We start from the raw sequence: 27,585 nt of genomic DNA, 5'->3' as shown, positions 1-27,585 counted from the left end.
AAAACACATATTTATTATAAAAAAATAAATAGTTACTAAAAGTGAAAACATATTTTGAAGACTAAAAAAGAAACCATGCTAAAACATGATTATTTCTTTCAATAGTGTTACTATTAAGTAAAATAACTAAGTACACTATCAAAGATAGTAATTATGTTTTAGCATGGTTTTTGCATGCGTTAACAAAACCATGCAAAGTTTTACTTAAAATTATTGCATTTACAATTACTTTAAATAAACCATACTTAATCATTAAGATTGCTTTTTTCTCTAGCGTGCTTTTTTTTTTTTAATTTTCTTATTTTTCTTTAATGAAGTAATGTTTATTTGAATATTAAAAACACTTTTAAAATGTTTGAAAAGAATATTTAAGTGTCGTTGAAATATAAACAATCTAATAGAATATATAGAATTAATATGTTTATTATAGATTTTATTTTTTAATGTGCATCAATAATCTGATAATATTTTTATTAACTTATTATTAAATATAATATTTTATAATTAAGTATAATATTATTTTTAAAATTTTAAAAAATATTTTATTTTTAGCTCCTTTCATTTTAATGTCTTCAAGTTTTTACCTTTATTTATTTGTTTATTTATATATTATATATATTTATACCTTTATTTATTTGTAAATAAATTTAGCAAACTAAATTGAGAAAAATTCATTATTTAGTATCAATGGATAACAGTTTACACTCGTTAGGTCATTGCATATTAATTATCATTACTTTGCGCCCACTTTGCAAATGTGTAAAAAATTGTTTTGAAGAAATAAAATTAATTAAAATCAATAATCATTATTAATTAGAATAAAAATAGTTTGAAAATAAAACTTCCTTATATGACATATATCTCTAAAAATTAGACTTTTGTCATTAAATAAAGATACAAACGTCAACATTCATTTAAAAAAAAATTTTTTTGTATATATATATATATATATATATATATATATATATATATATATATATATATATATCAGTGCATGTGATGAATAAAATCGCCCAGCGCGATATTTCGCACTCATAACACTGAAATACGTTATCAACAAGCGCGACTGCGCACTTGGCAACAAGTCTTCAAGAGCGATATTCAGACTTTTTTTTTTTATCCATGGCAACCAATTAAGAAATTGGTTGCCATGGAGCCATCCGTAAATTATGTATGCAAGTATGGGGAGGGGGTCACTCAAAAGGTTTCCTTTTGGAGTTGAATTAACATGCTTGATTGCGGACTTTCTAAACAAGAGAAACTTTTTTAATTTAAAGATAACTATTAGGTTTAAAAAAAAAATTAAGAATATTTTTTTTATTTACAAAAGATGAAAAATTAAAAAGAACCTAAAGTTTTTAAAACTTTTGATTTTTCGAAATTCAATCAAGTTTTAATTTTCTAATTTAAATTTTCTATTCTCATTGGGACAAAACGTTTTGAAAATAGTAAACATTCCATTCTATCTGTTAGCAGTAATGACTTCATAACTTTTCATTTATTACAAAATAGAAAATTGCTTTCTAATTTAATCTGAATGCGCTATTTAATTATCATCAAGTCAATAATATTTTATATACTTGATTATATTTTTAATAATATAATATAATACTAATATACTAATATACACTAATATAATAAATATTAGTGAAAGTATATATATACTTATACAAATATAATATATAAATAACTTATATACTGACGTATATTTTGAGGAAAGCATTGTGAAACTAGTGGCATAACATTTTTTCTTTTGTTGTTTATGAGCATGCTTTCAAAAGTTTCAATTTAAAGTTTTATAACAAATATATTTGCTAAACGTATTGTTTATTGCAACTTTTTTATTTAAGATTTAAGTTTTGTGTAGCTTTAACTTTTATAACAAATAGACTTTAATACAAGCTTAACTGGTTCAAAGATACCAGTGAAAGTATTTAGTTTATTAACTTATATTTGACAAAAAATATTTGATACTCAAATGTTCTGATGTTTTTGAATTTTGAATATAATAGTCATTAACTAATGAATGTGATTGAACCTGTACAAAATCGAAGCTTTTAGTGAAGTTTTTAAACTTTTATGCTAGATATTTATAAGATATTTATAAATATTACGCTAGATATTTATAAATATTAAGCAAGATATTTAATTTTAGAATTTTATATATATATATATATACATATATATATAAATACAACCCTCGGAATTAGGGTCGGCATTCGGCAATGCCAGCCTAACTGCCGACCTAAAAGTGTTTAAGGTCAGCAAAAAATTGCTGACCTTGTTTCTATGTTTTATGGTAACCCCTTTGTGTCAAATTTTTTTTGACAACCTAATGCTGACCTGTAACAAAAAAATGAGGTCTGCAATTTATTGCATCATTTTTTTCCTAACATTTTTTTCCTAACTATATATATATATATATATATATATATATATATATATATATATATATATATATATATATATATATATATATATATATATATATATATATATATATATATATATATATATATACAGTATTGGACAAAACGAGTGCAACCAAATAAAGCTAATTTAGTTTCTTTATATAAAAGTGCTGCATTTTTTCAATTAAGAGAAATAACTATGTAACTGTTTAGAGACAAAGTTCTTCAAGTTTTATTCATGACACAGTTCATTATTTGTACACGAAAATTAACAAATTAATCAAAAGTATTAAAAAAAGTTGATTTCCTTCTGGACAAAACAAGTGCAACTCGACAAAATGTTGACCAAGCTGTATTTCGCTATCAATATTTCATGGCGAATCCTTTGTTGTCGATCACAGCCTTGCATCTTTGAGGCATAGATTTGATCAGGTGATCAATGAAACTTTGTGGAATCGCTGCCCAGGCCTTTTGGATTTGTTCAAACAGTTGATCCATATTATAAACACCTTCACGATTAATTCTGTGGTTGACGATCTCCCACAGGTTCTCAATACGGTTGAGATCCGGAGATTAAGGCGGCCAATCCATCACCGATAGGTGGTTGTCTTGAAACCACTTGACTACTTTTGCAGTGTGTTTTGGATCGTTGTCTTGCTGAAAAACCCATTTTATTGGCATATTCCATTCAGCATGAGGTAACATAACATCTTTCAGGATATTTTTATACATGAAACGGTCCATTAATCCATCGTTTCGATGTATTGGACCTAGACCGTTAGCAGAAAAACACCCGAGATCATTACACTGCCTCCACCATGCTTCACGGTCTTATGGCAGTAACGTAAATCGAGGCGTTTTCCGGTCGGTCGACGTACACGGCAAATGCCATCGCTACCAATGATGTTGAACTTCGACTCATCACTGAACAGAACAGTTTGCCATTTCTGCACATTCCAGTCAATATGAGATGTAGCAAACAGGAGTCTTTTCAACTGGTTTTTTAGTGAAATCAGCGGTTTCTTTGCAGGGCATCGAGAAAACCATCCGACTTCAACAGCACGTCGTCTGATTGTTTGGTCCGATACAGGCAGCTCTAATTGCTTTTGTATCTCGACTGATGATATCCAGGGATCCTTCTTGACGGATCTGACGATTATAGAATCCTCTCTAGAAGTGGTGGAACGCGGTCTTCCACCTTTGTTATCTGCTGCCAACTTCCCGGTAGAATGATATTTGGAACATAGTCTTGATACGGTCCATTTTTTCACGCGATATTTATCACAAATACTTTTTTGTGACATTCCACTTACGTAATCGCCAATAATTTTCTTTCTTAGTTCCAATCCAAGACTGTCGGGAGCCATTTTTGCACTTGAAGTCATAAAAATAATAAATAATCACGCTTCTCAAGGCTTACCGTATTACATTTACCTTGTGATGATACAATAATGCTCTGTGGAACACAACGTCTTGGTTGGATGTGGACTGTATTGATGTAATGAAACACTTGTTGTATTTCACTTCTTGTATTGATGTTCTTCGATAAAACATTTTGATAAAACTCACTTTGATAAACTGTCTTGATAAAACTGACTGATTGATTTCCATATACTGACTGAATTACATGTTGATTTACATGTCTCTTATATAGTAAAATGAACCTGTGTGAACCTGTTCTGGAAGATTCTAGATGCTTCTTTTCGACGCTTCTGGAAGCTTCTAGATGCGTCTGGATGCTTCTGAATGTTTCTGGATATTTCTGGATGCTACTGGGTGCTTCCAGATGCTTCTTCTGGAAACTTCTGGAAGCTTCTGCATGCTTCTGGAAACTTCTGGATACTTCCTTTAATTATTAAAAAACTTCCGTGACGTTGACATGGACCAGAGAAAATGAAACAAACCAAAAAAGTTGCACTTGTTTTGTCGGCTGCAAAATGGCACTTGTCAACGAAGTTCTGCCTGTGTGCTGTCACCTGTCAGCTGATTGCTCATGTCATGGCATGCTATGACTCCAGACTCCTGAACTGTTTGCTGTGGTAGTATAGTTCGTTTCGTTTTTAAGACATGTAAAATTAGGAACACTTTTTAGCATTGTTCGATGTTGGTTGCAAATGTTTTGTCTGATACTGTATATAAACACACTGCCTGGTAAAAGTTTCCAGTCACTCTGTTTTTTGTAAAAAAAATTTATAATAAAACAAGTTAACTAATTACAATTAACCAAATATCATTACAAATAATTACAAACTAATCAACATGTTTAAACCTATGATAAAAATAAACAAGATTTTGCAATATAACACGAACAAAAGTTGTTGTTTTTTTCATCGAAAAATCCACCCTTTGCTTTCTTTACTGCACAAACAAGTTTTGGCATACGTTTGATTAAATTATCCAAATAAATTGGAGAAATATTTTTCCACATTCGTTGCAAAATTGACCACAAATAAGTTGTTGATGTAGGACACTCTTTTCTTACCTCACAATCCAGTTGTTCAAAAAGTAACTCAATTGGGTTGAGATCAGGGGATTGTGGGGGCTATGTCATAATTTTGAGTTCTGCCCGAGCTTCTTTTTTTTGCAAAAAGTTTGTACAGTATTTAGCTGTATGTTTTGGGTCATTATCCTGTTGCATGGTGAACCCGTAGCCAATTAGGCACTTTCCACAAGGCACACCATGTCTACACAATATCTTATGATATCCGTTCTTATCAAGAATTCCATTTATTTTCATGAGGTTACCAACCTGATTAAAAACAAAACAGCTTCACACCGTTACTGAACCTCCACCATGTTTGACAGTAGGCTGTATACACTGTGGATGAAATTTTTTAGTAGCTGTTTGTTGCACATAGATTCGTCGCTTTGTTCCAAAAACAAGAAACTTGGATTTGTCCGTCCATAATACATTTCGCCAGTCTATATCTGTTCAATTTGAATGCGCTAGAACCCATTGAAGCTTTTTCCAATTTATTGGTTTTTGGAAGAGTTTTTCGAACAGCTACTCTATCATTTAAGCCAACAGTTTTCAAGCGACGTCTTACAGTTCTTTCTGAAATAGTTTTATTATGAGCAGCATTGAAGTTAGTTGTTATTTCTTGGGCTGTTAATTATTGTAGGTAAAAAACTATTAAAACCTCAAGTGGCCGGAAGCTTTTGCCTGGCAGTGTATATGTAATTTAGGTAATTTTGTTATTATGCATTAAAAATATATATTTATACTAGAATTTGAGTTAAAAATAACATGCAAAGAAAAGATTACAGGATCGTCAACTGTGGAACTTCATATGAATCTTTCTGTAGATGATTCTGAAACATTACTAGAGTTAAAATTCAGTTTTACGAAGATGTGTATGGATTGTAAGTTAATGTTTTTATTTCTTATCTTATTTAAATAAAAAAAATATTTATAATAATAAAATTTAAAAAATCAAAAATAGTAAAAGGAATAATGTCGCAAACAGTAAAATCAGAATAGTGTCGAAAATGAAAATAGGAATAGTGTCGCAAATAGTGAAAACGGAATAGTGTTGCAAGTAATAAAGAATAGTATTGCAAATAGTAAAAACTGAATTGTAGTCGGAGAGAATTAGCAAAAAATAGGGTCAAATCCAGACAAAAATAGTATAATGCTGAAATTTGGCAGAGAGAAAGTGCACAGTCTTTAGGCAAAAAAAAAAAAAACAGTTGATTGCGCTACAGTAATATCCCTTTTAGGGCAATTTTAGGGGCAAAAAAGGGTCCATTTTGACACCTCTAAAATCTCATAAACTTTATATGGTTGGATAGAAAATTTTATCTTGATCGATATTTATATAAGAACTTATAAGCAATTAATTGAAAAATTATTCACGTTTAAAAGTGTAAAAGTTCCATTCGACGTTTTTGCTGCAATAAACGTTTTGTCATGATGTCAACATTTTTGTCAACATTTGTCAACATTTTTGTCATGATGTCACACAACATGATGTCAACATATTGTCAACATTTTTGTTTGATATATATATATATATATATATATATATATATATAAATATAAATATAAGTATATATATATATATATATATATATATATATATATATATATATATATATAAATATAAATTTATATATATGTGTATATATATATATATATATATATATATATATATATATATATATATATAAATTTATATATATGTATATAAATATATATATATATATATATATATATATATATATATATATATATATATATATATATATATAAATATAAATATGTATATATATATATATATATATATATATATATATATATATATATATATATATATATATATATATATATATATATATATATATATATATATATATATATATATCTTGATCGATATTTATATAAGAACTTATAAGCAATTAATTGAAAAATTATTCACGTTTAAAAGTGTAAAAGTTCCATTCGACGTTTTTGCTGCAATAAACGTTTTGTCATGTTGTCAAATATTGTCAACATTTTTGTTTGATATATATATATATATATATATATATATATATATATATATATATATTATATATATATATATATATATAAATTTATATATATGTATATATATATATATATATGTATATATATATATATATATATATATATATATATATATATATATAAATATAAGTATATATATATATATATATATATATATATATATATATATATATATATATATATATATATATATATATATATATATATATATATATATAAATATATATATATATATATAAATATAAATATATATATATATATATATTATTGAAAACATTTAATACGAATATATATTTATTTTATTTTTATTATACCTATTGTTTCCAAAAAGAGGTAACTCTGATTTCATTTTTTTAGTTTTCGACACTATTCTTTAGATTTATTTGCGACACTATTCCGTTTTTTTGTTTTCGACACTATTCCTTAGATTTATTTGCGACACTATTCCGTTTTTTTGTTTTCGACACTATTTTTTAGATTCATTTGCAACACTATTCAGTTTTTTTGTTTTCGACACTATTCATTAAATTCATTTGCGACACTATTCTTTTTTTTTGTTTTGTTTTCGAAAATTACTGAAATTAAATTTGATGATCCCGAAAATAATTTGATTGTCTACTTCTCAATATTTTTCATTTCATCCAATCAGTGTTCCGCAACCTTAAAATAATTATTTCTAGCGCTGTATAAGTATTATGTTATAAATATTTGCATGTATGTAGTTGCTTACATGTAGTGAATATTCTGCATGAAACATTATTTATGACAACATAGTGATATACCAATTTGTGAGGGCTTTAGTACAAATACCAATAGTGGGGTTTGTGTTTGGACAAGTACAATCTGGATATGAATGAATGCAAGAATGAATGAAAATGCAAGATTTAAAGTTACCGCCATTTATGTAGTAGAGTGTTGACAACCCTAGAAAAAAAACAAGTCAAAAGCTGACAGTTTAGGGTTTCTAAAAATGGAGCGTTACACGATTAAACAACACGTCTTCATTATTGAACAATATTTCAAAAATAATGAAAGCTTGGCTGACACAGTTCAAAATGTGGTCGGAATAGTGTTTTAACTTCGTCAACTGTGGAGAGAATAATTGAAAAATACCAGGATACAGGATCCGTTGGAGACAGGATCCGTTGGAGATGGCAAACATACTGGTCGTCCAAAATTAAGTTGTTCTAATTTCAATATCAAAGAATTGCATGAGAGTGGCGGTGACAATCCAGGAACCTCAATTTGGCATCATTGACAAGAATTGCAAATTTCAAGAAGCTCTCTACAGTGTATACTCACTAAAGATCTGTGTCTCCATGATTACAAAATTCAATTAACACAACAACTGAAGCCTAATGTCCATGCACAGCGAAGAGAGTTTGTTGAATGGATTATTGAGCATCAACAAACGGATGCTGATTTTTTAAGCAAAATCATTCTAAGCAACAAAGCATATTTTTACCTTGATGGGTTTGTTGATTGCCAAAATTGCTGCTTTGGGGGTCTGAGAATCCACATGTGATTGTCAAAGAACAAATGCATCCACGACATGTCACTGTTTGTTGTGGATTTTGGGCTGGAGGCATAATTAGACCATACTTTTTTGAAAATGAGGCTGGTCAAGTAGTGACTGTTACTGGTGCTCGATATTGCGACATGATAACCCAGTTCTTTTCATTGTAATTGGATGGTATTGTTATGGCCAAATGTGGTTTCAACAAAGCGGTGCCATATATCATACAGCCCATGAAACACTTTAATTACTACATGAGATGTTTCCAGCTCGTGTACTCTCTTGTTTCAGTGATCAGAATTGGCCCCCTAGATCCATTGATTTAACACCATTAGATTTCTTTTTATGGGATTATTTTAAATCACAAGTCAATGTCAACAAGCCCACAACCACACATGCTTTAAAAGAGGAGATTCAATGTTGCACCAACAAAGTTCAGCCACATTTATGCAGAATAGTCATGGAAATTTTTGACAAACGAGTGCATATGTGTATAAAAAGCCGTGGAGATAATTTTCCCAATGTATTATTACATAAATAACCTTATCCTATGCACTTTATGATTCAATAAAAAAAATTACAATCAAAAGAAAAAAACTGTGTTTTCTGTTTAATTCAAATCTTGTGTTAATTTTGGGACAGTTTTTATAAATACATTTTAAGAAATTTTTTTGAATAATATTAGAGACTTGTCTGATATTTAAGGGTCTTGGCAACCTCTTAAAATATTTTTCATATAAAACTTTTTTTTAATCCAGTATTATTTTATTATATCAAATATATTTAGGAATTAGAGAACCCCTATTTAAAAAAGATGTTTTTAGAAAAATGTTTTCGAAATTCCCCCTCCCTGTCAGCCCATTGCGGTAAGAGGAATTATTACAAAATTGTATCTAATTTCTCCTACCGCAATGGGCTGACAGGGAGGTTTTGTATTTTGCTATTTATTTGACATGTTATCTCTTATATTCAAATAACATCTCGTAATATTCTCAGCAGGGTTTAAAGTAGCATAAAGTTACTTAAGTTACTGTTATAATTTACAGCCTAAGTTGCAGTTACATTATAATATGCAAGTAACATATTTAATACTATTACAATATTATTTTCAGTAATGACGTATATATATACCATTACCCCATTAATTCTTCTCATAGCAAGAAGTTCTGAGTTTTGATCCCCACCACATCCCTGGTAGTACCGCGTTTCTCCACACAGCAGCCTTGTTTGTCAAGTTTCATGTTTTAGAGTTATAGATTTGTAAGAGGGATGTAACCATGAAAAAAAGCCTCCTTGAATGTAGTTTAGGCTTTCATAGCCTTGGTGAAGGGGATGGGGAAAGGGGGTGAACTAACATTTAAAAAGAAATTGTTTTTACTTAACATAATAATTAAAAAAGTAAAAATAAAATTGCAAACATTACATTAATTAAAATACTTTATACACACTGCAATTTTAAGCATTTTTTTACTTAAAGCAAGAATTTTTTAACTAAGTAAGAATTTTTTTAATAAACAAGAATTTTTTTACTAAGCAAGAACTTTTTTTACTAAGCAAGAATTTTTTTTTTTAATTCTTGCTTTGTAAAAAATTCTTGGTTAGTAAAAAATTGCTTACCATACTGACAAGTAAAAAATGCTTAAAACAATTTTTTTTTTGCTTAAAGTAAGAATTCATTTTTTGTAGTGTGTAAACGATATTAGGAATAACTTTCACAACATGAGCAAAAAAATCTTGTTTTAAGAAAAAGATATATTTATATCTATACATATAAAAATACTATTTTTTATGATATATATACACACTATTCTATGATATATATTCATACATACTATTCTTTTCAAATTATGTAGTCTTACATGACTATGTGGAAATGTTTTATTAAGTCTACTAGGATATCTTTATCATCAAAAAAAAAAAATACTGTAGCATATTTAGTCCGATCTTGTAGTCTTTTGGATAATCAAAGTTCATTAAATAAAACAATGCAAAAATAAAACAATGCTATATCAGTAAGAACGACTTCTTATGCAACTTGTACATTAGCAATTATCGTTTGGTGAACAATTAGCATAAACATATCTCCATCCGCCAAAAGAACAGGAACATTTTCAGTTCTTCTGCTAGACCATGTGTCTGGGTCTTCATGTTTATAAAATAAGATATACAGCAATAAGTAGATTACTTTAGTATATTAATTACTCTAATAAAAACTTATTGAATTCAAATTTTTTTAATCATCAAAACAATTAAATTAAAACTTAATTGATCAAAACAAATTAAAAAAAGTTTATAAAACTTTTTGCTAGCTAGCCTGAGTATTTTTTTAATGATGATTAAATATTAAAACAACAAAAATAGCATCAGGGTGGTCATTTCAAAAGCATATTTCATTTATTTCTCTGAGCAATCAGAGAATTTTTATAAAGTTTGTTTTTCTTTTTGCCATTTGTTTTCCCTGATCTTATTTTCAAAATTAATTTTTAAAAATTGCCTGACTTATTCCTGACTTTCATAGTGTGCTGTGCACAATAAGTATATAAAGCTTAAAAACTTACCTTAAGGACAAAGATGAGAGGAACCTCTCTCTTATGCTTTTTAGTTTTGATGGAAAAATCAGATTTAAATTCTGAAGAAGTGAGATGATTTTTTAATCTAAAAAGTAATCAAAAAGTTTATTTTGAATTTACTGAAGTTGCAAATCCTAAGTAATGTGAGTGATTTTCCTGAAAGAGGGAAATTACTAGTACAGGTTAACACTCTGCTAATAGTAAATATCGCTGTATATTACACTCTGCTAATAGTATTACATTAAAAATACTCTTAATCTCCAACATAGGGTAAAGAAAAGTTCTGTAAGTAAAATATTGTGCTAACTGTGTCATATTCAAATAAGAAAATATCATTATGGAAGCCTTTTAAACCCACATGCCAATCCACATGGAACATTTAAAAAAGAGAACAGAACTTCTCACAGGAACCAAATAAAGTTTTTATAAGCATTTATGAACTTACAAAATTTTGGCAATTTTGGAGGCTTTAGGTATTCCGGAAAAACACAAATAAATTATAGTATCAGTTTCTTTTTCTAAATGCTTTATCAAGTCACTCATAAAATTGCTAGGCTCAGCACCTTCAGCTAGCTTCAATATCCTTCTCACTTCTTTTATTATCTGGAAAATGAAAAAAATATAATGGTTATAAATATTGTATACAGATCTCAGAATTAGAATCCGCATTAGGCAATGCAGAACTCAAAGTGTTAGAGGTCAGCAATTTTTTGCTGACCTAATTCCTCAAATAAAAAAGGTTTTTGCCTAAAACGGTTTAATTAGCATATCAAAATTTGGAACTAAAACTTCAAAATAATCAGTACGTTAAGAAGCTGTCTAAGGCTAAAAAGTGCCTTATTAATAGGAAATTTGACAAATATAATTTTTTAACTACTTAAATATTAACCTGATCTATTATTTTTAATTTGTATTATAGAGAGAAAAAAAAACATACATGAGATGTTTTTGCATTTGCCAATGATGGATATGTTATGACTATTAAATTTGACTTTTCAATAATCTCCTGCATTGTTGGCCTTCTTTTACATTTATCAAAAGTAGTTGTGTTCATTTTGTGTATAGTGCCTACGATAATTCTATGTACCAGTTCTTCTGGTATCGAACCATTTTTAGATGCAATATTTATTTCATTGTCTGTGTAGATTGTAAACTCCGGTGATACTAGTTGAGAAAGATTGTGTTTTTACATATTGTTTAAATGTCAGTTGGATAATTTTCGTAGAACTGCTTGCACTCTCCAAACTTGGACTTATACAGGCTTTTGTTGATTTTCAATTATAAAAAACATAGGACCAACTTATTAACTTACAAAAATATTATTAGAGTGAGAAATTTAAAAAAACCTTTTTTTATAATTATCACAAATAACAGTATAACATTTATTTTAGTGCATTTACTTAATATAATTATAATTATCTAAGTAATTAATACTGTAATATACTTTTTAGTCAGAAAAGATTTTCTAAACTTTCGCTCTTCTAATACATATATTTGCACCTTTACCAGGAAATATATCTGGTCAAGCTTTCTAACATAACTCTAGAAGCTTGGAGTCTTTACCAGTGAACCCTTCTTCTATAATTAATAATACCTATGTCTTATACTTTCCAGAATCTTATAATTGAAAGTTTCCAAGTGTTTAAGTTTTAAAATTTACTTTTTTTTTAAATTTAATTACCAATTCTATCTACCAATGGTATGTAGAATATATTGGTCGCAAATATTCTATGTACCTACCGGGTAGGTACATGGAATATCTATTATATTTCAATGACAAAATTTATTTGATTTATATATATATATAAGTTTTAAATATATATAATATATGTGTGTGTGTGTATATATATATATATATATATATATATATATATATATATATATATATATATATATATATATATATATATATATATATATATATATATATATATATATGTATATATATATATATATATATATATATATATAAAAAAATTAGTAGGAAATCGCTTAACAAAATTTTTTTCATTAAACGCTGTGTTTCATCAATTAAGACTCATCAGAAATGATGAGTCTTTATTGATGAAACACAGCATTTCTGATGAGTCTTTATTAATGAAACACAGTGTTAAATGATGAAAAATTATTAAGTGATTTTCCTCTAATTTATAATAGTTTTGTTCTTTTGAGAACATCGAGCACTCTATTTTGTAAAATACATTTTAAAATTATTTAAATATATATATATATATATATATATATATATATATATATATATATATATATATATATATATATATATATATATATATATATATATATATATATATATATATATATATATATTACCATTATTGCAATGAATACAAAAATAAAACAGTCTTTTTTCTCCTCTAAATTTAACTCTCTATTTACAAATTCTAGCTACAATTCATATATATTCATATTATCAAATTACAAAACCAATACAAGTGACTGTATAAACACATTTGTATAAACAAATCTGTATAAACACATTAGCAATTACTCATTAAACATATATTTATATATATATATATATATAAATATTTTTTTGACTACCGAAACTTCGGTTACAAAAGTTCTCTTTTAGTTTCTAAAAATATGTTTTTTCTAATTTCTTTTCTAATATTTTTAAAAAATTGCCAAAAATATTCTTCAGGCAAAAATTATTATATATAGTCTTTCGGTTTTTCAAAAAAAGTATTTTATTTCAAGGCAGGATACAATGCACAACATTATAAAAATAAGAAAAAACTTACATGTACGTGTTTTTAAATTTTAATTTCTGTAAATTTATAATTAAATGTGATTAAATAATATGGTTAAGTGATTTAATATAACTTCTAAAAGTATATGGATAGTTATGTCAGTCTTTTAATAAGAACCCACAAAAAAAATTATTAACAATTGTTATGTCTTAAAACTAAAATTATTTTGCAAGCAAATTATTAAGATTAGTTCGAAACTCATAGTTTACTAGCAACAAGTCAAAAATAATTTTCATTCAATTTCAAAGATAATCACAAACAAATATTGTTTGTGATTATCTTTGATAATAGAATGTTCATTGTATAGTTCTTTAGTATTTAGTTAATTTTAATAAAATGAGCTGAAAATTTACATTAAAAGTCAGTCCAGGGCATAGTGTTCTTGCCGCCCTTGTGACAAATTTGCCATACCACCCCTGAAAACTCCTTTTCTTGACAACATTGTCAAATATATGCCATGCAGGTAATATTTTTTCCGTTTTTTGCTTTTTTGCTGCCTTAACCAACTTGCTGCCATTATGCGGCGCACAATCTCACCACCCCCAAAAGCCGCCCTGCTTAGAGTTTATTAGGGGGAGCTTTTAATGTGATACATTGTATCATATATGTAGATTTGTTAACTTTTATTTATATTTGAGTTATTATACCGTTTCAAAGTATCCGTTGATGTTTAATTCTAAAAAATATGCATTAAAATTTATAAAAATAATGATATTTTTATGAAGGTAGTTTTCTTTTTATTAAAAGATGGATAACTTTGCAAAATATAAAAAAAAGCCATTAACGACATTACTTTGAAATTACTATTATGGAGACAATCCATTTTTTATATAAAATTAGGGCAATATCATGTAAATACTCTCTGGAACCTACTAAAATTAGATTTTGCTCGTATAATAGTCTTGTAGACTTGTTTTTCATGTGAGAAAAAATCTTAATGACAAAGAGTATCTACCTGTTTTATTTGCTTCACAAATAGATTTTATGCAGTTACTCTATGCAGTTGTTGTAATAAGAAAAAATAAGTTATAAATAAAAATTTTTTTTTTAATTATGTACTTATATTTTTTTACTCATTTTAAAAGTATATATATATACTAAGAATGCAAAAGTAGAGAATATAAAAGTAGAAGTATCAAAAGAATTATCTTTATTTGCTTAATCCTAATGAGTGCTACTTTTATTTGAAAGTCCATTAACAAAATTAAAATAAAACATTTTTGTCATAGATCATTTTAACTTATGATGCAAAATAAATAACTGCTGCTAAGGCTTAATAAACAAACTTTGAAAGTTGGTAAACACAATGAAATTGTACAAAGCCATGATAACATTTTGTGAATAACATTTTGTGAAATGTCTATTATGTTTAAATTTTTTTATTTTTTTTTTATTTTAAATGATTGAATTTATTATATCTTTCATTGTCATTTTACATAAACTTATTTATTTCTTTTCTTGACATTTATATGAATGATTTTTATAAATTTTTTATACTAAGTAAAAAATTGTTTAAATTCTTATTTTATGTAATTACTTATTAAAAATAAGTAAAAAAATGTTTTAGGTAAGAATCGGACTTTTTACTTTTAGTAAAAGTTTACTTAAATTCTTATTTTAAGTAATTATTTTCTTAAAACAAGTAAAAAATGTTCATGGTAAGAATCTGATTTTTTGCAGAGTAGTTATAAAAAAAACGATTTAATACCCCATTTGTGCTGACAGTAAACACGTTTTATTTTTAAATTGTATTAACTTGTTTGTGTGAAACAACAACAGCAAGTAATAATGTACAAGTAACAACATAAAAAACAAAAACAAAGTAATAATGCAAAGTTGTTTTATATTAAAACAGCTTGTTTTAATATAAAACAACTTCGCTATTTTGTTTTATTGCTGTTTCATTCAAAGGGTTTTTAAGTTGATGTTTTCTTTCAATTTTTTTGTTCAAATTGTTTTCTAATAAGCAAGAGAAAAAGTTTGGTTTAATAAGTTGAATTATATTTCCATAAGTTTAAGTATGTGCTTTAAGAAAGTATTTATCTTTCTTACTTGCTTGCACTCTTCTAAATCTGATAGTGATACTTTAGCTAGATCTTTGTTTGATTTTAAGGAATGATTCCTGCTATTCCACTTGGTATTAGGGACGTCGCTGCAGTTTCATTTAAAGTTCAATTAAATTTATAATTTTATTAAGTGAGCGTTAAAATTCTTTTGAAGTTTTCAAAATTTTACTTTAAAATTTCGAATTTCAAGTTATTTGAATAAGAGTAAATTTTTCTTGTTCAAATAGATTTCTTTTTAAAGTAAATTCCTAAAAGAGCTTACGTATTTATAGAAAATGTTGAATTCTGATTTTGCTATAAATAAAATTAAAGTATAAAAAAATGGTAATGCATTTTTCATGTTCTATTTGAAATTTCTTGTTAGTATAATTTTTAGTAAAACGCTTATTATATATTAACAACATAAGATATAAACAGAAACATTTGTGTGCTAACTTATGCAAATATAAGTCTCAGAGCATATTAAGTATATTTAATAGTTGAGTAACTTAACTGTAGTAACTTAACTGGATGTTTTGATTTCTTTATAGGTAAATTTACTGTGATGTACTTTATCCATTAATTAAATCACAATAAATTTAACTTTAAAATAGAAGTATGATATTATTGTCTTCCAGGCAAAGATTTAAAGTAACTAAAATTTAATAGCACTCTATGTTGAATGAAAATCTCTGCCCAATAGAGCATATGATTATGCTTCTATTTAAAAGTTAAATTTAGCGTGGCGTAATTTATGACCCCTAATAAAAACCTCAAAAATAAAAAACTTCTATACTTTTAAAAAAATTCTATACTTTTAAGAATAGTGAAAAAAAATGCTAAATTAGAAAAGAAAAGAAATCACAAAAATATATTTTTTAAGCAAAGTAATTGCAAAGATGCAAAAAGTAATCGCAATGCGCTTAATTTGAGCCCTAACATATATATATATATATATGTTATAATATATATATAATATGAATTTCCCTCAGAATTAGGGAAAAATGAGTTTAACAATAATTTGCTGACCTCAATCTTTTAGAGTTCGGCATCAGGTTGGGAAAAATTATTTGATACAAAGGTCTTACCATAAAACATAAAAACGAGGTCGGCAATTTTTTGCTGACCTCAAACACTTTCAGGTCGGCATTGCTGAATGCTGACCCTAATTCCGAGGGTCGGCATTCGGCAATGCCGAAATTTAAAATTTAAAGCGGTTTTGAAATGAATTTTGTTTGTGTTTTAGCATTATTTTCTTTTTCTTATTTATTTTCTTATCTTATTATTTTATTATTTCTCTTCTTTCTTATGCACTTCTTTCTTTAATACTTCAAATCTTAAATTTGATTTCTTTGTTTGCCATTACTCAATTTTTAAATGTAGTTAAAGTCGTTTGGAGCTCTTGTCACTTGACTGCAATTGATCGATTTAACTTCTTAATACAAAGAATTAGTCAACATCTTTGTTTGTTACTCATTCTTTCTTTTTCTGGAAGCAGTCAATAACAGTAGTTTCTCAAAACCTCATTCCAAGAATAAACAAGCATTTTTATAGCTTGAAGTATTGAGATTAAGGGCCTTTTTTATTGTCAGTTAAATTTGTAATCTTATTTAATATTTTAAAAAGTGTTAAAAAATCAAATAAATGATTGTTATATTAAGAAGTTTATGGATTCCATATTGAAAATTTCTTTTAAAATTTGCCTCATTTTGGGCTTAGATTGAATTTGCATGGGTAAATACATTTAAGCATAAGATCTTCTGAAAATTTCTTGTTGCCTAGGTAATTACCACTGCTGATTCTTCTATTTTTCTATCAAAATTTTTGATTTTGATATTTTCTTCAATAAAAGTAATCTCAGACAGGTTTTTGTTAATGATTATTTTTCAAATTTTAATGTGAATTTAATTTAAATTAAAATTAGGGCTCCTATTTTCACTAAGTTATTTTTTTTTTCTTTGATTAGGCTTCCAATAACATCTTTTTTTACATGCAACTCTGCTTTTTGTGCAATAATGAAATTTGTTTGATGCAACAACGCTTATAATTTTTGACATACTGTAGAAATAAAAACACATTTAAATTTAAACTTTTTTTTAAAAGCGAAACCTGTTCTTGTGCTTCAATGTAAAGTCTTCATGAATCAGTTTCATTCAAAGCACATTGCAAAGATTTTAAACTATGAGCTACTGGTCTCACAGTGCCTATTCTTGATGACCATCTTGTTTTTGAAATATTTTGTAAAGAACGGTTTAATAGCTATAAATTTGCTGGAAAGCTCCAAGGAAAGTTTTTGCTTCTTTGCAAGATCCTGGTGATTTTATTCAACAAAATTCAATGCATGATTTCCACAACTGGAAAATGTACAAATATTAGTTTTACACACAAAAAATACTGTTTGTACAGCATTATATTTTCCAGCCATATTAGCTCTGTTATTGTTGTCCCATACAGTTATTATTCTCTGTTATTATTCTTGTCCCATACAGTTTTTAAAATCTAATTTGAATTCAAACAAAAAATTTAAAATCGACAATTTCTTGTTTTATCCAAAAAATTAATAAAGCATATGAACATTTTTCAATTAAAAATTTTGTTTCTGTTGACTTGATGAATAGCTAAGGTTGTTTGAGATCTGAAATTGTTTATTACTATTTTTTATTACAAATTTTTTTTCTGTAGCTTCCTACATTGAAGAAATAAATAAAGATGCTATAAAACTGGTTGATATTTTAGTTAAAGGTATAGTTTCTATCAATTTAAAATTTTATTTTAGAAAAATAAAAGATGTTTTACTTTTTTTTCTTTTTTTTATTAATACTAATATTTTTACGGTTTTTGAAACGTTTTTAAAATTCAAAAACAATATTTGTTGATCAGCATTAGTAAATAATTTTTTTTTGTTGTTATTATTTGTTTTTTTGATAATGGTGCATAAATTAATTTAAACTAAAGAGTGATATTAGTGTAACAGTTTTCATAATTGTTGCTCCCTCCCCCTTCCCTCTTATTCCATTGCATAGTATATTTTGTTTTTAAGTTTAAAAGAAAATAAATTACAATTAAACTTCCTTCCTTTATGTTATTTAATTTTGTTTAATGCTATCTTTTTTTTATCATCTCAGTTAATATTGTTCAGTTTGGGTAGAAATCACATTACTTTTTTTTTACAAAAGATAAATATACCATTATCGTTAATCAAATAATAAGCTTGTTTCTGTCATTATGTTATTAAATAAGAAAGGGCTATAATCACTTTGTTTAAGTGGAGGAAGCTTGCATAATTATTTAGTTGTAAGTTTGTAATAAATTATATACCAACAAATTTAATAATAAAATAATAATAATGATAATAATATACAAAACTGTTGAGATGTAGCGCCATGTTAAATCACAAAACAAGAAAGTTAAATAAACTTGTTTAAAAAAAAAGTTAAATATACTCGATTAAGTCTAGTTTAGTTTTAAATAAGTTGAGATTTTTAACTTTCACTGTCTCAATATGTAATTTGTTTCAGATTTTGACTGTGCGATTTGTAAAAAAAAACCTCACGATTTCAATTTAAATATTTCTTATCGGTGAATAAATGAGGTTTGTTTCCTCAAATATTTGAAGATGGCCCTGAAAAATTTAAGGGCACAGATGTTGAGGGGTTATTTTTCGTTATTTTAAGTTATTTTCTATATCATAATGCCATTTATGTATTTGTATGAGATATCCTGGTATTCTTTGTTGTTTTAAAGATGTCAATTTAATTTTTTCTAGTCTTTCATTGTATGATAGATGATGTAGCTGAGTTACAGATTTTGTTACTTGTTTTTGAATATTTTCTAATATGTTTATATCTTTTTCAAGAAAAGGACTCCATACCTGTATTGCAAATCGTAAATGCGGGCGTATATAACTACAATACAGCAATTTTATTAGTTCACTATCTTTATACTTTAATGATTTGCATGTTATACCAAATTTATAGTTTGCAATAGATAATGCAATTTTGATTTGTGGTTCCCATTTTAAGTCATTTGAAATTAATTCGCTTAGATCCTTTTTTTTTTCAATTTAGTAGTAATTAATTCTTGCTTTATATTATTGTTAGTCATGAAAAAATTATATTTTTATTTTTGTTACCAATATGCATGATCTTACATTTTTCAAAATTGAATTGTAATTTCCAGTTTATTACCCATTTTTCTAATATAGCAATGTCATTTTGTGAGGCATGTGCATCCATTTCATTGTTAACTTCAGCTATTACTTTACAATCATCTGCATAAAACAACAATTGGTTTGTAAGTTGACTTGGAAGATCATTGGTATATATAAAAAATAAAATTGAATTAAGCACAGATCCTTGTGGTACACTGCTTACTATGTCCACCCATGATAATACACTCTCTTCAAGTTCAACTCTTTGCTTCCTATCAGTTAAAAAAAAAATTATTCCACTTCAATGATGTAGATGCATTGCCATATGCTTCAAGTTTTAGTGCTAATATCCTATGTGAAACTTTGTCAAAAGCTTTTTTGAAATCAGTATAAAGGACATCAAATGATTTACTGTTTCCAACACCTGTCGTCACTGTATCTATGAACTCTAGGAGATTAGTTGTGCAACTTTTACCTTTTGTAAAACCATTTTGATTAGAAAGTAATAAATTATTTGCCTTTAAAATGTGTAAGAGTTGGTTACATATTAAACGTTCTAAAGTTTTACAAAGTATTGATGTCTAGGAAACTGGCCTATAATTTGAAAGTTTATTTGACTTTTTTTGATACAGAGAATAATAACCAATTAACTCTTTAGACATTCCCTACAGATGTAACAAAATATAGTATATAGCTAATTATGAGAAATTCATTCCTGAGGTCGGGTGAAATAAATTGAAATTATGACACACCATTGAAATTAATAAAAATTCAGAAACAGTTTTATAATAAGCAATAAAGTTTATCTAAAAAATTGTCTTGGGATATATAGCTGTTGAGCTGTTATTTTTTTTCAGGGTACATTGCTGTTTGTTTTTTTTAGATTAGTGAACAGATTTTTTTTTTTTTTTTTTTGAACTTTGTGAATTTGGCTATTTAAATTATGTCACATTTGTTATTGCAAATTATGAAACTTTTTTTTTTCTAGCATTATAACAAAATTTAACCATTACTTGCATTAGTCTATTTCTTTATCTTTTAGGATGTTTTAGTCATCTTTAAATCATGTTTAAATTGATTTAATTGGATTTAAATCTAATGGCTATGCAGGCAACAGGAGTTTTCATTCTCATTAATGCTTTTGCAGTGAATCTGTATGATCAGATGCTAAAAGTGAAACTGTTGCCATCAATCTTTTTAATCATTCAACCATGAAAATCTCTATTTATTTGTATTTTAAGAAAATACTAATTAAAAATTTTTTTTATTAGTATTTTCTAGAAAATTTTTTAGATTTTTTTTTTTTTTATGCATTAGAAAGATCTAAATAAATTAAACTTGGATTGGTTTTTACTTGATGAAATTATTACATGAAGACAATTCTCATTATAAATACAATGATAATTCTTTGTAATATTCTACATGCTTTTCCACTTAAAGCCTGCATAACATATATCTGCCATTGTATTGCATTGCTTAATGCTTTTCAGCAAAGCTCTGTGTATATTAGGCTGTTGCGGTGTTTATTTACATATAGTAATATGTTTCTATAGTTATATGCTATAAATATTATTGATAAAGTCAAATAAATATTATTGATAAAATACTATTTAAAAATCTAAAGTAATATAAATAACATAGAATAAGAGAAATAAATTTATAAGGTTTAAAATAAAGATCATTTAATCTAGTTTCTTTTGGTTTTGATTTTCTATTAAAAAATAGTTTGTAACTTTAGAGCGAGAGGAATCTGTTGAGCATGGCGACAAAAAAGGTTACCTATATATTGGTGCAGGGGTTGCCTGTGCTTCAGTTATTATTATAGCAGCAGGTGTTGCCTTTTTGCATGTTCATTCCATGCCAAAGTTTGACGAAGAATCAAAAAATGTACTTATAGGAAGGTGAATAAATTCTACTCTGTAATATTTATTTTATTACGTTTATATTTGTTACTTTTATTATCAGATTAAAATTTTATGTTTTAATAAATAATTTTATTATTAAGTTTGTTTGTTATTAACCAACACCTCTGGTTAAGTTTGTTTATAATTAAACTCTGGAAGTGCTACACTTAACCTGTTTTTATGTGCAGCAACCTTGAGTTTAGAGTTTTTTAAGAGTTTAGGGGTGCAATTAAATAAAAAATTAAAGGAAATAATGGTTAGCCTCCACGACTGAGTGTAGTCAGTCATTGATTATAGTAGTGGTTTGATGGTTGATGGTTTGTAGTCTAGACCAACTCTAAAGCCTTATGGAGGAAGAACTTAATTTTAAAAAATTTTCATTTGTTTGTAACTTAAGCATTATTGTTTAGTGAATCAAGCATTGATGCACAAACTATAACACAGGTGTTTCGTGCAACAGTAGGTAAATAGAATTTTTTTTTTAAATAAAAACTTCATTTTTTATAAAATTTGGAAGTTACTTAATGTTACTAAAATAGTCATTAATTTTTTATTTTTATTTAATTAATTAGCGGAACGCAAGCAACATGAGCTGTTACTTAGATTAAAAGAACTTATGATCAGAAGAAACATACTTACTATTTCTAATGCAGTTCAAGAAGGTATTGAACATAATAAATTTTGTTATATTTTCTTTAACCTTATTTTTTTGAAAGTACCAGGATAATATTATATTCATAAATTTATAATTAAGTATATAAAATATTATTCAGTATAATTTATTATTCAAATGTAATAAACCAATTAGATGATTACACTAGGTAACAAAAAATTTCACTTTCTTTTTCTGCATCTTTAACTTTTTTATTCAAAATGACAAAAAAAAAACTAACAATGTCATTTTAGTAACATGAAACGTCAATGTCATTTTCGTGAAACTTTGACACCAAGTTGTATAAGATTCTGCAAGAAGTTTTGCTTTTTTCTGTGACAAGTCCAGATGTCAAAGATCACTTAATTTTGCTTGACTCAATCTATGTGGTGCATCATCTGTTAACACAAAATCAGGATCATTTGAAAGTTTTATCTTTTTTTTTTTCTACTTCATTTTTATTCTGCTTTTAACTCATAATTTTGTGGTGGAGTAGAAACTTGTTAACTATCCGAATGTGGAAAAGGTCAAATGGCAGATAAAAGATTTTTTTCCAACTGTTCTTGTAACCGTTCTTGTAATGGAGCAAGAGTTACATCATATATGTAGAGCCCGTGACTTATCATTGGCCCCTACCTTTATACCAAACTAATGCTGTTAAGCAGTTTTCACAAGAAGTGTCATGGTTTTTTTTCTGTGACAAAAATGTTATTTCATGACAAATTCAATAAAAATTGTCCAATAAATTAACACACTTCCTTAGCATGTTGATTTGTCATATTTTACACCAGTTAATAAAATAAAAACTATAAAGAGATCAGTCCAGAAACACACATAACTAATATCACAAGTTTTAAACATTATTAAAAAGGATAGTCAAAAACAAATAAGTTTATATTTTTTTCGAAAAATAAAAATTTATAAATTTAAGAAAAAAAACTTCTTAAACTAAAGCTAATAATTTCATTTTTGAATGCAGGGGAAATGTATATACATATTGTATATCTAATAAACCCCTAACAATTATGGATTTATGCATATTAACCATAGTGACAGATAAAAAATTTTTTTTTTGTGCATGTGTTTTTTTCTCTTTAATATTATTAAAATATGTTATTGTCCAGCTTCATATGAAAATACAAATGCATAAGAAATTTTTTTTTCAATGTTTTGTTACTTTTAAAGTTGACTGTTTCATACTAGGAAAAAAAAAATTGTAAACATGATTTCTTAAGTATTTCAGAAAATGAATTTTTCCAATATCATACACATCACATCACATTGATTATTGATATTACTACTCCCTATCATAGCAGTGGTTTGTGGCCTCCATAAAAATATACCTTGAAATACTTCAAAAAAAACATAATATAATAATACCCACAATTTTCAGCTTGATGAAGCACCCTGTCACAGGACCAATCTTTAAGCAGTTGGTTATATGAGAATGGGATTGAGGTCATTAGACCCTGGTCTAGTAATTAACCCAACCTCAATTTTTTTGAAGAATTATTTTAACAATGAAGTCCAGAAACTATGATCCTTATCTTCCAATGATCTGAAAAAAGAATATTATATATCAATAATCAATAATTCATTTATTGTTTCAAAATGAGTTAGAAATCATGATAATTGACAAAAAGAATTTGAAAATATTAGCAAATTTTTGCTCATTAATTTAATACTTGGTCTTAGTTTTTGAGCTTTTAAACAGTATAAATTAAAAGGGTTTTTACTTAAAATTAAAAAAAAAAAATGAAGTAGGCATAGAGTAAATAAGCTTTCACAAATATTCAGGAGGAGTCATAAGTTAAATCCATTAATATTCTTTTTGTAGATCATTGGAAGATAAGGATCTCAGTTTCTAGACTTCATTGTTAAAATGATTTTTCAAAAAAATTGAGGTTGGGTTAATTACTAGGCCAGGGTCTAATGACCTCAATCCCATTCTCATATAACCAATTGGTCCTGTGACAGGGTGCTTCATCATGCTGAAAATTGTGGGTATTATTATATTATGATTTTTTTTGAAGTATTTCGAGGTATATTTTTATGGAGGCCACAAATCACTGCTTTGATAGTGAGTAATGGCACCCCATATCATAGTTATGGGGAGTTTTTTTTTCAGTTGAAAACAAATATTAAGGCTTAAATGGTTAGCAAAGCAGGCATGTAATGCTTTTAGAACAGCAACCAAATTGTTTGAACAATGATTTGTCACTAAATATTACATCCTCCCAATCATCCGCTGACCACTAAAATAAGAAATTCTAGGAGAAATACAAGGATTTTTGACATAAGGCCAAATGATCATTTATTTTTTTTTGAGAAAAGCAAGGTTTTTTTGTTGGAACATGGTTCTTTAAATAAAATTATTTTCACAAATGTCTTCTGATTGTCACAACACTTGATGCAACACATTAGAGAGTACTTCAGATGAAATTTCAGATGCACTGGCTAACTGATATGTTTTTGCATAACAATGAATGTGATTATCTGCTCTTTGAGTAGTAACTTTTTAGTTTTGTCAGGCTTCGGTTTAAAAATTACCAGTTTTATGATATTGTTTCATTATTTTTATGATACAAGCTATGTGTTATATTAAAATGTGTAGTAATAGCAGTCAATGTCTTATTCACATATAATAAAAATCTGAGCTCGTTTTTCTGTTTCTAATTTGTTGGTTTTTCCCATAATTAATATTCTAATTTTCTACTTAAATAGCAACAAACTATGGCAAAAACAAATTTAGTGGTTTTAAATATAAATGCTGGGTCTTAAATGAAGCGATATAAAATGAAGCGATATCAATGAAAATTCAAAAATGATAATTATATTAAAATTTATTGAAAAAAAAATATTGTCAAAAAAATTGGTAAAAATGCACAATTTTCTTTTTTAGTTAATAAAATTCTTTTTTTATGCTGTTAAAACTAATATTTATTTTTATATAAATCTCCAAATATTCAATGTTCTCTCCCCAATTTATAATTTTAAATTATAATTCATTCTAATTCTTGCTAATTTAATTTTCTTAAGTTTTTTCTTAATTTTCAGTTTTTTATTTTAATTTTTTTAATTTTTAACGATAACATAATTTTTAAACAGGATCATTTGGAAGGGTATACATTGGAAATCTTGTTAATGTAGAATGTGGTGAAGATCTAAAAGTGTTGATAAAAACGGTGACAGGTTATAAGATTTCCAGTATTTTTATTTGCTTATTGTTAAACATATTTTAAGCTTATTAGCTTAATTGTTTTTTTGTTTTTTTTTAGTTAAAACAACTTTTAATTTTTTTAATTTTTCTTAGAACATGCTACACCAGAAGATGTCATTTCATTTATACATGAAAGTAGTCTTTTAAAGCGCACCAACCACCCTAATGTTCTAACACTTATGCATGTATGTTTGGACGATAACAACATACCTCTTATGGTATACCCATATGTTAATAGAGGTAATTTGAAAAACTATTTACGATTGTCAAGAACTGCAGAACCTTTAGCAAAGGTAAAGAAATTTTCGAAAATTTTTTTTAGTTCAATGCTAGTTTATATGTACTTTAGTATTTAGTTTTATTTACAACTTTTTGATTTGAACTAAAAACCTTCATTTATTTTATGATTTTATATTACCATTTTCTTTTTTTATTGTATTTTTGTCTAGGTAATTTTTCCTAATCTGTTTCATAGTTATTTAATTTAATAAATTTTGACTTTTTTTTAAAAAAAAAAAATTTTTATTATTGTTAGACTTTTTTTTTGTATTAACTTATTACTTTCCAGCAATATTAACTTACTGCTTTCCAGCAATATTTGATGTTATTAAGTGATAAAGTATTTTTTAGTTAAATAAAAAGTGAAATTTATTTTTTTCTAGCCTTATAAGTTATTACATTTCTTCCCTGAGGCGTTCACTGCTCGTGTGTGACCATGCGGCAAATTTTATATATGCCAGAATTATATATATGCCAAAGTTTTTAAATAAAATACAAAAGTAATAAGTTATAAAACACAAAAATAAAGTATAAAATTCATTAGTATCAAAATTGAAAAAAAAAAAGAAAAAGAAAAAAATGTATGATGCATAACATTTTTGAAAACATAAGGGTTATATTTTCTTATATTATACAAAATGCTACGTATCATATAGACATTATTGGTAAAAGATTTTGTGTTGAATTTTGTGATTTGTAAAAGTAAGGCATATTTTGTTTTAGGCATTGACAACAAAAGATGTTGTCTTGATGGCTTTGCAAATTGCACGTGGTCTGCAGTATTTACAGAAGCGTCGTTTTATTCATAAAGATGTAGCTACAAGAAATTGCGTGTAATTTTTATTATTTATTTGTTTTTAATAAATAATATAAAATTTTACTATGCATTAAAATGCTGGTCTTATTTGATACAGCCAGATATTTTCTTTAATTGTATCTTGAAAAATAAAGTGGTTTTTAAAATTTAGAGTTGATGAGGACCTCCATGTGAAGTTATGTGACACTGCTTTATCTAAAGATTTCTTTCCAGGAGATTATCATTGTCTTAATGAAAATGAAAATCGACCAATTAGATGGTTGGCAACAGAATGTTTAGAAACAAATACATACTTATATGCATCAGATGTTGTAAGTATGTTTCTTGTATATATCAGAGGCAGATCTAAGGTTTATTTATTCTATATTTTTGGGCAATTTCTTCTTTCCAATTTCTCCAATATATGTAAGGCAATGAAGAAGTCTTTGGATGGTAATCTCTCTTGTGATTGTGTAAAGATAAAAACATTTGAAATTATTCCATGAAATAAAAAAAGTCATGCAGTTTTAGAAAAACTGCTTCAAAATTTATACTTATCATTTCTAATTGTTGTATAAAATATTGGATGTTTGGATTAAAATATAGTATTAACAACCATTGGTATGTGTGTATGTATGTAAAATTATATATGCAACTGTATCAGCAAGGACAAAACCAGGCCTGTTTTGGTACCATTGGAGTGATATGGGCACCCAAAAAATTGCACCCAAAAAATATTTACT

General features: G+C 26.5%; 1 protein-coding gene across 1 annotated transcript in view; it reads left to right on the top strand.

Moving 5' to 3' along the window:
• The window catches only part of LOC100206606 (tyrosine-protein kinase RYK), a 43,237-nt gene that overhangs the window by 10,956 nt on the left and 4,696 nt on the right, over window positions 1–27,585 (top strand). Inside the window, exons 4-12 of the mRNA XM_065787970.1 lie at window positions 5,640–5,774; window positions 18,524–18,583; window positions 21,730–21,892; window positions 22,306–22,358; window positions 22,468–22,557; window positions 25,656–25,739; window positions 25,861–26,060; window positions 26,770–26,879; window positions 27,015–27,174. Of these exons, the coding sequence (XP_065644042.1) occupies window positions 5,640–5,774; window positions 18,524–18,583; window positions 21,730–21,892; window positions 22,306–22,358; window positions 22,468–22,557; window positions 25,656–25,739; window positions 25,861–26,060; window positions 26,770–26,879; window positions 27,015–27,174 (1,055 nt within the window). The remainder of the gene's footprint in view (window positions 1–5,639; window positions 5,775–18,523; window positions 18,584–21,729; window positions 21,893–22,305; window positions 22,359–22,467; window positions 22,558–25,655; window positions 25,740–25,860; window positions 26,061–26,769; window positions 26,880–27,014; window positions 27,175–27,585) is intronic.

The sequence above is a fragment of the Hydra vulgaris genome, chromosome 01 (genome assembly GCF_038396675.1).
Source record: "Hydra vulgaris chromosome 01, alternate assembly HydraT2T_AEP".
In the NCBI taxonomy this organism is placed as follows: domain Eukaryota; kingdom Metazoa; phylum Cnidaria; class Hydrozoa; order Anthoathecata; family Hydridae; genus Hydra; species Hydra vulgaris.
Note: the sequence above shows the minus strand (reverse complement) of the source record. Positions and strands in the feature narration are given on the sequence as shown.